The sequence below is a fragment of the Mobula hypostoma genome, unplaced genomic scaffold (assembly GCF_963921235.1).
Source record: "Mobula hypostoma unplaced genomic scaffold, sMobHyp1.1 scaffold_111, whole genome shotgun sequence".
Classification (NCBI taxonomy): domain Eukaryota; kingdom Metazoa; phylum Chordata; class Chondrichthyes; order Myliobatiformes; family Myliobatidae; genus Mobula; species Mobula hypostoma.
The window spans coordinates 81,988-94,841 of record NW_026948223.1 but is presented as its reverse complement, the minus strand read 5'-3'; the positions used below and the strand labels follow the sequence as shown (position 1 = coordinate 94,841).

Below are 12,854 nucleotides of genomic sequence, written 5' to 3'. Positions count from 1 at the left end.
TGGGTTTTTTACCCGTTTGTTTTCATTGTTATTAGTTTTTTTTTCTTCCTGTTTTAGTTAGCAGGGTTTTTTTTCCCATAAAAAAAGCTTTAACTTTTTAATTACTATTATTGATATACTGTTCAGCTTGGTTGATAGTTTAACTCTTATTCTACATATGGATATGTTGTCTTGATTATTCTGATGTACTTTTCTCTGTTGTTGATTTTCAATAATAATTAATAAAAAGATTTAAAAATGAAAAGGATCAGCACCCGTCCGGGTGACTGCTCAGAGTGATCCCGTTACAGAGCACATCATTTACTTCTCATTCTCTGTGTGAATCTGTCAGTCCCCAGTATGTTCACTGTTACTCTTCACAGAAAATCTCTGATCTCGCTGATAAGGGAGAGCGGGCGGACAGTTCTAAACTCCTCCTGAGCCTGGTGATGGAGAAAGGCTCCCGCGCCCGGAGAGTGATGTGGGAAACCTTTGTGAAAATGCGAATTTGTGTCCCAAAGTTGGACAAAATACTGAAAGAAATACAGGAATATGGTGAGATAATATCACAGATGAATTTAATTTTGAATTCAAAACATTACATAATAATTTTACATCTTTGAATTGCTCAAATTGCTTAAACCCATAAAGGTTGTGTTCCTGTCCATCGACCCATACCGAAGATTCCCAGTGAGCTGAAAGGTAAGTGAAGAAACCGCTTTTTCCACCAATTGCTGATATTGTGTAGGGCCATGTCATTGTGGAGCCACGGGGATTTCACCGGGCAAGCATTGGCGTGACACAGTGCAAATGGGAAATGTTTGCTGAAGGGAGAGTTTTCACAGGACATTATGCGGAATTACGCAGAGAGTTGGGGAGTTTGCTAAAACGGATAACACCTCTTTGGTCCTGCAATGACAGACCCCTCCACTGGAGTCAGAGAGAAGTGAGTGATCTGGAGGAGTGAAGATCAGAGAACCTTCCATTATTTCACTGCTCAAGGTGAAATAATTTCCCTGCAGCCACCCAACCGCCGAAACAGCCCTCATACGAAATCATTTTTCAAAATTCCCTCATATTTTTAGATTTGCGAGTCCATTGACGTTCTCGTCATTGAATATCAATGACATCATCAGTTTAATGAGAAAAGCAGGTAGCACCCTAACTAGCCATGTTCAACCCTAAACAGCACATAAACCCCACTCTGTTCACATCTGCAATCCCTGCTTCAGTTATCCAGTTTAATTCCCAAATCAATAATCCTGGGAAGTACATCAGGAGACGGGGTTAGTGATGGTGAGATTGCACGGAAGCTGAAATTCATGTGTGCCGATTTGTGTGATGGACGCTGTGGAAGGGTAAGGGGTGGGAATTAGGACAGAGAAACTGAGGGTTGTGAAAAGGAATGAAAATATCTATAAATAATATTGCAATTCATTAAATTGTGACCATCTGGATGGGAAGCTTACTACATCCACAAGCACGTAGTATCTATGAAAATGTATCCCGGGGCAGTGCATGGGCTCAAGAGATTATAAGGCTTCATAATCGCACACTGAGCTGGATCACGCAACTGCACATTTAAGAGAGGAGAGCGCGAAGGAAAGACTTATTGCAGCCCAAGTTTTATCCGATTATTCTCTTGAACAGAACGTAAGGGATCTGAGTTGGGATTCACGGTAAGGAATCATGGTTACGTACCATGGTTCAGCTGCTCTCATTTCCAAGAACAATTTCCAAAGATGTTAATTTTCAGATGAGATCAGAGATAGGTGAAGCAGGAAATTTACAAACTCCTCACGTCTCTCTCACATCTGTCAATGTTTTTCCAGTCCATATTCAGACTACGGAGACCCCCAGTTTCCCTGCACCATGGATTTGGTAAATCTCTACAAACATGCAAACTTCTTCACTGTTGTTCATGTTGTTTGAAAAGGGAACAGGCACAGCACTGAAATTCCCACACCCATTTCTGAATAGGAAACGGATTCTCTCCCCGATTATTGTAGAACATCATTTCCACTGCTGTCACGTTGTCTGAAGCAGCTATTTCACCAATCAATGTTTTCCTACGCTCATTATTTCATCCGAATACATTGGACGGACAGCCCACATACTCCCAGCAGGGTCCCGACACGCAGTGAAACCTACACAATCCGGAGAGGATACTGACACATTGTGAGACCCACACACGTCCAGCAGGGTCCTGAGACAGTGTGATACCCCACACAGCTCTGGAAGGGTCCTGACACAATGTGAGACCCCACTCAACCATGGCAGTGTCCTAACACACTGCGAGACGCCACACACCCCCGGCAGAGTCCTGGCACATTGTGAGACCGCACACAGCCCTGGCAGGGTCCTGACACACAGTGAGACCCGGGAAGCTGTTATTGGGCAAATACCCATCAGGTATGTGGGGTTGATTAAATATCAGCTGATCAGAATTTGGGACCGGCGTGTTCCAAATGGGATTAAAGTCAACGACCGTAGCGCCTGTGGGTCTTGACGGGAGATGTTGTAAATGTAGTCTGAAAAGGAAAGGTAAGGTTTCTGATGCTGAAATGAGACACTGAGTTGTGGAGAATGAAGAGGTGTGTCAAACAATCTATCGGGATATAGATCAGTTGCAGGTGCGAATGGGGAAATAGCAGATGGAGTTTAATCTGGATAAGTGTGAGTTGTTGCAATTCCTGAGATCAAACATATGGGGGAGGTATAGAGTAAAGGTCACGACCCTTACATCATTCATATCTAGAGGGATCTTGATGTCCATGTCCACAGCTGTCTGAATGTGAATCTTTATGTCGCAGCTGTATAAAACTTCGGTTTGTCTGCACTTGTAGAATTGGTGCAATCCGTCCCCCATTACAGGAAAGGTGTGAAAGTCTTAGTGGGTGCTGAAAGAGATGTGCTACATAAACTTTAAATAGTGGGCAGGCAAACTTGGATTCCTTCATCTGAAGTGTGAAGGGTGGAAGAGAGACCATATATTGGGTTATAAAATTGACAGGTGAAGATAGTCAGAGTGTTTCCGGTGCAGATATATCAGATAATGGAGGTTATCGATTTGGGGTGAGATGGGGAAAGCATGTACAGTACATTTTCTTTTACACAGAGTAGCGTGTGCCTGCAATATGCCGTCAGGGTTGGTGATGCAGACAAATGTTAGCGATTTCGACAGGCAAAGTAACATTGAGAGAATGGTGGAATAAGGAACAACGAAGGTAGGTGGGATGAGTTTAATGTGTCATCATCCTGTCACAAGTATTGTGGGCCGAAGGTTCTGTGTTCTATGCAGGTCCTGTGACAGCTGAAATCCCGTAATACCTGCTACTGAAATTCCTCGGTCTCTGCTCTCTTCTTCACCTCCCGACCTGTAATCAGCATGGTTATCAAACTTGTATTCAAAGTCACAGACCAGTAGCATCTCCTCTTTCTCCCCTTCCCACAGACATTGTCTGACCTGTACTCACATCAACACTCCCGTCCTTTTACGCTGAGCTGCAGAGGGCAGGCCGACATGCTGCATAACTGTGGCGGACTGGAAGGCTCTACAATGGGTCGTCAAAACTACCCAACACATCACCGGCACCCCCAGCCTACCTTCCATCAGGGACGTATATACAGAAAGGCTCCGGAACAGGGCCAGCAGCATCAGGAAGGTTCCCACCTATCCTGCCTGTGGGCTGTTTGCCCCTCTCCCATGAGGGAGGATGTGACGTAGCATCCACAGCAGGACTACCAGACTCAAAATCAGTTACTTTCCTCAAGCAGGAAGACTGATCAACTCCTCCAATGACTAAGCCACCCCTCCGCAACTAACAACACAACACCACCACCAGCACGGTTTAAAAAATTTCTGTCAGAACCACCTGAGGTCAGAGTGACTCGTGTATCGTATGTATTTATATTCATTGTGTTATCATTGCTTTCTTTATCTGAGTTTTTGTGCTACATCAGATCCGGAAAAACAATAACTTCATTCTCCTTTACACTTGTGTATCTTGAATCTTAAATCTGTTCAGTATTTACAGCACATATTCTTTAAGAGACACGAGACTGCAGATCTACCGTCTCAAACCATTTTCTGGAGGAACTCAGTGAGCTGAGCAGCATCTGTGATGATCGGGACCGGGGGGGAGGGGATTGTCTGCGTTTTGTGTCTCAATGCGGACTCTCTCAATCTTCTGAACAAGATATTCACATTTTCTCCCCGAACCAAACACGACAGTGCACATTCTGATCAAAGAAGCTACTTTATTTTATTTTGAATCAGTGAGGATGGTAGAGGAAGCCGCCCTGTACAGTTGACAGAATGCCCGCTACCCTTTTCTCGATCTCCATAGCCAGATCAACACTGGACTTTCAAAGTTCTTTCACAGAAACAATGATAGCTAGGCAGTAGTGGGAGGGTGTCCAGTACGGTACAGTCGGGGGTCAGTAAACTACCAAGAAAATACTCGCCTTCACAGCACAATTAATCTGGAAATGTGATTATCTAGATGGCGCATGTCTGTCCAGACTGAAGTCTGTTCATCAAATTTACTTTGCTGTACAAAAATCCATTGATAAATTCAATTAATGTAATAACTTTGAGCTAACTCTTGTGTGCTTAAATACTGAGTTCTGAGCTGAGGCATCTAACAGTTTGTCCACTGTCTGTTCCCATGGAAGATGTTCAACAGAAACACAAGGAGACTCTGCGGGCACAAACTGAAACACTGAGAGTGGACACGATCCTGATGAGGGAGAAGGTGAAGGTTTTCCAGCTGGTTGATCGATACGCTGAGCTCACGGTCATTTCTACTGTTCGAGATCGGAGACTGGTGGAACATGAGTTGCTGGCAAGAGGCAGAGACCACGAGGAGTGGAGAGAGAAACATCTCCGCGGAGAGCTGGAAAAAATCCGGACTGACCAGTTGTTCCAGAGCAGCTTTTCCCGGAGTAAATCCAAATCTGGGAGTTCGGCAGCAGTGGCCGGAGTCCCGGGGATTGGGAAAACAACAATGGTACAAAAGATTGTTTACGACTGGGCCACAGGGAAAATATACCAACAATTTCAGTTTGTCTTCAGTTTCAAATTCCGGGATTTAAACTCCATTAACTGCAGGATAAACCTGAGGGAACTGATTCTGGATCAGTATCCTTACTTTGAGAATTGCCTGAGAGAGGTCTGGAAAAACTCAAAGGGATTGCTGTTTATATTCGACGGTTTGGATGAATTCAAACACAAAATTGATTTTTCTGACAGTCGGAGAGATATAGAACCCAAGCACCAGTGCCCAGATCCCGAGTGGTGGTGTGAAGTGTCTGACATTGTGTACAGTTTAATCCAGGGCAAGCTGCTCCCAGGGTGTTCAGTGCTGGTGACCACCCGTCCCACAGCGCTACATTTAATGGAAAAGGCGAAGATAACTATCTGGGCTGAAATCCTGGGATTTGATGCTGAGGAGCGCAAGGAATATTTTGTCAGGTATTTCGAAGATCGGACGGTGGCAGCAGTTGTTTTCAAACACTTGGAGGAGAACGAGATCCTGTACACCATGAGCTACAACCCCTCCTACTGCTGGATCCTCGCTCTGGCACTGGGCCCCTTCTTCACACAAGGAGTCAGAGACCCACAGCGAGTTCCCAAGACCATCACCCAATTGTACTCCTACTATATTTACAACATCCTGAAAAACCACGGCCGTGAGATTGAGAACCCCCGTGATGTGTTTCTCAGGGTTGGTCAGATGGCCTTCAGAGGAGTGTATGAGAAGAAGATTCTGTTTGCAGATGGAGATTTGATCAACTACAATCTGCAGCCTTCCCAGTTCCTGTCCGGGTTCCTGATGGAGCTTTTGGAGAGAGAGGATTGTGCCCGGAGCGTGGTGTACACATTCCCACACCTCACCATCCAAGAGTTTGTAGCTGCAGTCACACAATTCCTGGCTCTAAATACCGGGGATATCCTGAAATTCCTCACTGAAGCCCACAGTACGAAAGATGGGCGATTTCAGGTATTTCTCCGCTTTGTTGCTGGTCTCTCCAACCCAATGACAGCTCGGGGCCTGGAGGAGTTTCTGGGTCCATTTCCTCATCAAACAACCTGCCGGGTGATTGACTGGGTGAAGGAGGAGGTTAGACGCCAGATTGAAAACGCAGAGAGTCAAGATGGTAAAAGGAGCCTCCTGAACACATTGCACTACCTGTTTGAGTCTCAGAATCGTGGACTGGCTCGGGCCGCACTGGGATCTGTGGAAACACTTTCATTCAGTGGAATGACACTGACCCCGATTGACTGCGCGGTCCTGTCTCATGTCATCGGACTCTGTGATACAATAAAACACCTCGACCTGTTTCGCTGCCGCATTCACTGTGAAGGAATCCAGCGGCTGGGACCCGGGCTGCACAAGTGCCGGGATTTAAGGTAACTTGATTTATCTCTCACTCTGAGCTGTGAAACTGTTCCATTGTGTTGTTTCAATGTAAATGGATTTGGGTAAATCTGCGGTCAATCAGATTGTGAAGAATTGTGACAAATACCCTGGGGATTGTTCACTAATTCCCCAAGGACGGGAGTGTTCTGTGATACCTTGTGAAGGGATGTTGGAAATTTCATCAGATCAGTGAACAACGGCCATCACTTTAATGGTAGTAAACCACAGGAACGGCTGTGTTTCTCGCTGCCTGTGACGTCCATTGACAATATTCCTTCTCATTGTTACTGATACCCAGGCCGACACTGACTGCAGCAGCTGGGTCAGTGGACTGCCCCATGGGAGGGAGAGAAAAAGTCTCTGTGTGTCGGTACTCCCTCCGTGTGTCACTATCACTGTCATTCCAGCCCACATATTATCATGTCCGTTGCAGATTATAGACTCCAATTAAGAACTACCGCTCGCATAAGTTCTACTTTCGCATCCCTCCCCCTTGTGGGATCTCTCTTCCCTATCACCTTCTTCCTATCGGATCTCTCCTCCCCATCTCCCTTCCTCCTGCGGGATCTCTCTTCCCCATCCCCCTTCCTCCTGTGTGATCTCTCGTCTCCATCCCCCCTCCTCCAGTCGGATCTCTCTTCCCCATCCCCCTTCCTCCTGTGGGATTTATTTTCCCCATCCCACTTCCTCCTGTGGTAACAAGAGGAATTCTGCAGATGCTGGAAATTCAAGCAACACACACCAAAGTTGCTGATGAACGCAGCAGACTAGGCAGTATCTCTAGGAAGAGGTACATTCGATGTTTCAGGCCAAGACTCTTCTCTCTTCCCCATCCCCCTTCCTTCTGTGGGAATTTAACCCTTCAACCCTACCCTTTCCGACCCTCTCACGTCAGGAACATTTTTCTAACCGTTAGAGAATGGGACAGAATTTGTGGAGTTTACAGGGTCACACTGACAGACTAAATTATTGACATTCGGTGAATACCCTGGAGCTGGGCAGTGAGGGACATTGACAGTGATGGGAACTCCGATCAGTGATTTACTGAAGGTTTAATGTTTCCTGAAATATCCGACTGAGAGAAATTCCCTCAGACCCACGGTTTGAATCACTTTGTTCATCAATTTTCCTGTTTGTCTTTAGACTTGCGGGGAATAAACTGGGAGATTCAGGAGTGAAACTGGTGTCTGCGGCTCTGAAGAACCCGGAGTGTAAAATACAGGAACTAGTGTAAGTACCAGACTGTGGGAGACTGTGTTTACAGTCACTGGGTGTCTGACACTGAACATTAATATGATCAGTAATTCTGTTTCTGATTAACAGTGGAGATTTGTACCGTCTCCTGACTCTCTGTGTTCATCACCTTCACTCTCTCTCACCTCCAGGCTGATCAATGTCGGGCTCACAGATTCCGGAGTCGATGACTTCGTCTCCGCTCTCAGTGTAAATCGATCACTGACGTTGCTGGACCTCGCATTAAACTCGCTCACAGACCGATCTGTCCCCGTTCTCCGCCGCCTCATACTGACACACCCGAGTCTGAAGTGGATCGGGTGAGTGTTTGTGTTATTGTTCAATGTGACAAAATATCAGCGGATCCGTGGATTTTTTGGTGATATTTGTCTGTGAGTGTTGTTGAAACATGAACCCCAGTCCTCCGTTACTGACAATGTTGTTGTAATCTGTTTATTTCATCTTTAATCTCCCATCTGTTTCAGGCTGGTGGAGAATCAGTTCAGTTGGACCGGGGAGAAGGAACTGAGATCTCTGCAGGAACCCAGACCCGGACTGACAATTAAATTGCGATCATCTGAATTGTGAACATCCACCCCTCCCACCCCCCGTGAGATGAGGATATTTTGGCCTACTTCTCTCCCTCCCTTTAACGGCCGCGCTCCAGGTTTAATTCCCAACGGTTATAACACAAACAGACCCCAACATCTGCAGAGCCCTCTCTGACGTCAGAGGCGGTCCCACAGTGACGCATTCGTGTGAGACCGCCTCTGGGTAATGGATGAACTGAAGGAAATATATATGAGACAGGAAATGATGCTGGATAGACTGTTAGGCCTGACGGCTGATAAGTCCCCAGGACCTGATGGTCTGCATCCCAGGGTACTTAAGTAGCTGGTTTTAGAATTCGTGGACGCATTGGTAATTATTTTCCAATGTTCTATAGATTCATGATAAGTTCGGTGGATTGGAGGGAGCTCATGTTGTCCCACTTATCAAGGAAGGAGTGACAGAGAAAACAGGGAATTACAGACCGGTTAGCCTGTCGTCAGTGGTGTGAAAGATGCTGGAGTCAATTATAAAAGATGAAATTACGACATATTTGGATAGGAGTAACAGGATAGGTCTGAGTCAGCATGGATTTATGAACGGGAAATCGGAATGACTAATCTTCTGGAAATGTTGAGGATGTAACTATAAAAATGGACAAGGGACAGCCAATGGATGTAGTGTACCTGGACTCTCAGAAAGCATTTGATGAAGTCCCACATGGGAGATTAGTGGGCAAAATTAGGGCACATGGTATTGGGGGCAGAGTATTGACATGGATTGAAAATTTGTTGGCTGACAGGAAACAAAGAGTAACGATTAACGGGTCCCTTTTGGAATGGCAGGGGGTGACCAGTGGGGTACCGCAGGGTTCAGTGCTGGGAACGCAGCTGCTTACAATACTGTATACATTAATGGTTTAGAGGAAGAGATTAAAAGTAACAGTAGCAAACTTGTGCAGATGACGCAAATCTGGGTGGCACTGTGAAATAGGCGAGAGGAGAAGATGGCAGTGCTCCGCGCGTGCGCTGGTCTCCGGAGAAAAATGATGTCATATATGTTAAATAGGAGCCGTGGACAATTCTGATTTGATGGAGAATGGACGTGAAATCACAGAGGAACATCTGGAAAAAAATTCTGAAACGCCCGTCCGCTGCTGTCGTTACTGTGTGGTCGGGAATCTTTCGGAGGATAGGCCTCAAAATCCCCGGCCTTGCCTGGTTTTGGCGACCGAGAAGGAGGTCTAATCGTTCGTGCAGAAATGGCGCTCGGTACTTGGTGTCGGAGAGCTGATCAGAGCTCAAAGTTTTCGGATGACTCAGAGTCGGACTGTGGTCGGGCATGGCAGGGAGAGCTTTTCTTCCTTCTCCCGTCTGCGTGAGATGTGGGACATTTAAGAAACTTTGAACTTTACTGTGCTCACGGACTTCTTCATCAAGTTATGGTATTGTTACACTGTTTGTAACTATATGTTATAATTATGTGGTTTTGGCAGTTTTTTAAGTCTTGGTTTGTCTTTTGTCTTGTGATATCACACCGGAGGAAATAATGTATCATTTCGTAATGCATGCATTACCAAATGACAATAAAGGAAGACTACGTGTATTCATAATCTAAATGTGAGGAGGATGTTATGAGAATGCAGGGTGACTTGGACAGGCTGGGTGATTAGGCAGATGCATGGCAGATGCAGTTTGATGTGGATAAATGTGAGGTTATCCACTTTGGTGGTAAGGAACAGGAAGGCAGATTATTGTCTAAATGGAGTCCAGTTAGGAAAAGGGGAAGCACAACGAGATCTATGTGTTCTTGTACATCAGTCACTGAAAGCAAGCATGCAGGTACAGCAGGCAGTGAAGAAAGCTAATGGCATGCTGGCCTTCATAACAAGGGGAAATGAGTATCGGAGTAAAGAAGTCCTTCTGCAGCTGTACAGGGCCCTGGTGAGACCACACCTGGAGTACTGTGTGCCGTTTTGGTCTCCAAATTTGAGGAAAAACATTCTTATTATTGAGGGAGTGCAGTGTAGGTGCACAACGTTAATTCCCGGGATGGCGGGACTGTCATATGTTGAACGATTGGAGCGATTAGGATTTAGAATTTAGAAGGATGAGAGGGGACCTTATTGAAACATAAGATTATTAAGGGATTGGACACGCTGGAGGCAGGAAGCATGTTCCCGCTGATGGATGAGTCCAGAACCAGAGGCCACAGTTTAAGAATTAGGGGTAGGCCATTTAGAATGGAGTTGAGGAAACACTTTTTCACCCAGAGAGTGGTGGATATGTGGAATGTTCTGCCCCAGGAGGCAGTGGAGGCCAAGTCTCTGGATGCTTTCAAGAAAGAGATGGATAGAGCTCTTAAAGATACTGGAATCAAAGGTTATGGGGATAAGGCAGAAACTGGATACTGATTATGGATGATCAGCCATGATCACAGTGAATGGCGTTGCTGGCTCGAAAGGCCGAATGGCCTACTCCTGCACCTATTGTCTATTGTCTATTGATACGTTGTTTCATCAAAGATCCCACTGATTTTACCAAACTACTACGGATACAATCAAGTACATTGTTAATAAAAACAACTGTAATATATATTACACCACCCCGTAAACTTTGGTCATGTCGAAATTCTTCTCAATCAGTGAAAAAGAGCCAAGATCACAGACGTTTCCTGACAGGACAACTTACACGGTGCAGATGTCTCTCTGTTAAACCTTCTCTTGGTCTCTCATCTACCCACTCACTTCTGAGAGAAGGGAATAAACACTGCAGACGGTGATCCACAACAGGTCTCACCAACCGACTCTTTAATGGAGCCATCGCCTCCTTACAAACACCCACACCCCCATCTGTAAACTGCAGTGCGGGTGGTTCTCATAATTTCGCCCTCTCCCAGCAGCTACCTGCCGAAATGCCGTCTAGGATGGACCGATAGTGTCGATCCCGCCAGCGAAGGAGTAAACAAAGCGAAGCCCCAGTTCCCTCGGTCACGGATCAGTGAAGCCCCGAGTGTGGAAGGACCGGCCTCCTGATGCTGCAAGCAGTAGCCCGGGGACAGTTCCGAGATGCGGGAAGCTCGCACCTCCCGAGCCTTTGCTGACGATTCGGAGCTGGGTTGAAAGTGCAGCGTTTCTGATAACACTTCCAACAACACCGGTTTATCCGCGGGACCTGCACAGGAAGTCGATGCATGCAGGTAGCTGTAGGGAAATAGTAATACTTTCAAAAGCGATTCGCTACAGTTCTACTGTTGAGCAACCCAATAAGTTCTCAGTCTCATTTAAGTGGCTGACTGCCTTTGTGCTCTTTATATTTCAGTATATACTGCTTCTTACCTTGTACCGCGGCTCCAGATTCTGTTACCACCCTGTCCCAGTAAGGCTGTGTTACGGGTTCTGTAAGTAAATGAACACACCCTCGGTTAATGTTCCATCAGACCCTGGTGATAATCATTAACTAAACCAACAGCTTTATCAGCGGGTCTCTCTGTATTCTGGTCCTTGGTACAGGGTACGTTTTGCCTCTAACAAACATCAGAATGGAGATGAAATGTGATCTCAGTGATTTTGAGAGATGAATGTTTGTTGGTGACGGACGGTGCAGTCTGAATATCGGAGGAACTGCTGATCTCCTGGGATTGTCACGTCCAACAGTCTCAGTTTTGCGGAGAATGGTGCGGGAAAAACAAAATCATGTAGCAGCAGTTCTGAGAGCAAAAGCGTCTTGTTAATGAGAGAGATCGGTGGAGAAAGGCGGAACTGATTCAATCTGCCAGGAAAACTACAGTAACTCAAATAATCACGCTGCTACTGCACTGTGCAGAGAGGCATCACTGGACACGAAACATGTCCAATATTGAACTGGACTGGCTACGGCAGTAGAAGACCACGGACATACAATCAGTGGCCGCATTATTCGGTACAGGAGGAGCACAATACAGTGCATATAGACATCTGTCATCAAAAGCCAATGAGATTTAATTCAGAAAGTTTTATTTTAAATATCACTGACAGATACTTGGTGTCTTTACTAAAATAGCACACTCACTCAGGCAGATCCGCAAAGCCACACAATTTTAAAGACGATAAAGAAATGGTAGTAACACTGGAAATTTTGCCGTCACAAGGGGGTGTATGAACACACCATAACGTTGCCCACCCAGTACAGTCTCTGTGTTTACTTTGTGCTGCGCTCCTGGTTCTCTTTCCAGCGAATACGAGCACCTGAATTCTGTGGGTCCAAACAGTAAGTGAACACACCGTGACCAATGTTCAGTTGACAACACACACATAAACCTGGACGTCACACTCATCAGCACGTAACTCCACACCCTGCTCCACAGCCAAGCGCTAAACGACACAAAAGCTCATTCGAGCCAATGGTTCTGATGTGCTGTTCGATCCAGGCTTACTATTGTACCTCAGTACATGGTGACAAAGTTTACATACAGTATCTCACGACAAATCGATCTGCTCCGGGGAGCAACCGCGACCCACATCCTGGTTCAGATCGGTTGGTGTCATCGCATCAATTTTATGTTTACCTTGGGACCAAGTTACTGTCAGACTATAAACTCCAGTGACAGCTGAGGCAGAAATCGCTGTGGGTTGATAGGAAAGACACAGCAGCAGAACGGGCGATGTGAACTCTGGTGAAAAGTTATGAT

General features: G+C 45.9%; 1 protein-coding gene across 1 annotated transcript in view; it reads left to right on the top strand.

Annotated features, from left to right (window-relative positions):
* The window catches only part of LOC134342011 (uncharacterized), a 63,298-nt gene extending 52,511 nt beyond the window's left edge, over window positions 1-10,787 (top strand). The window contains exons 7-12 of the mRNA XM_063039952.1: window positions 363-534; window positions 631-681; window positions 4,657-6,394; window positions 7,548-7,634; window positions 7,790-7,957; window positions 8,123-10,787. Coding sequence (XP_062896022.1) covers window positions 363-534; window positions 631-681; window positions 4,657-6,394; window positions 7,548-7,634; window positions 7,790-7,957; window positions 8,123-8,225 — 2,319 coding nt within the window. The 3' untranslated portion in view covers window positions 8,226-10,787. The remainder of the gene's footprint in view (window positions 1-362; window positions 535-630; window positions 682-4,656; window positions 6,395-7,547; window positions 7,635-7,789; window positions 7,958-8,122) is intronic.
* Window positions 10,788-12,854: the final 2,067 nt, after the last annotated feature.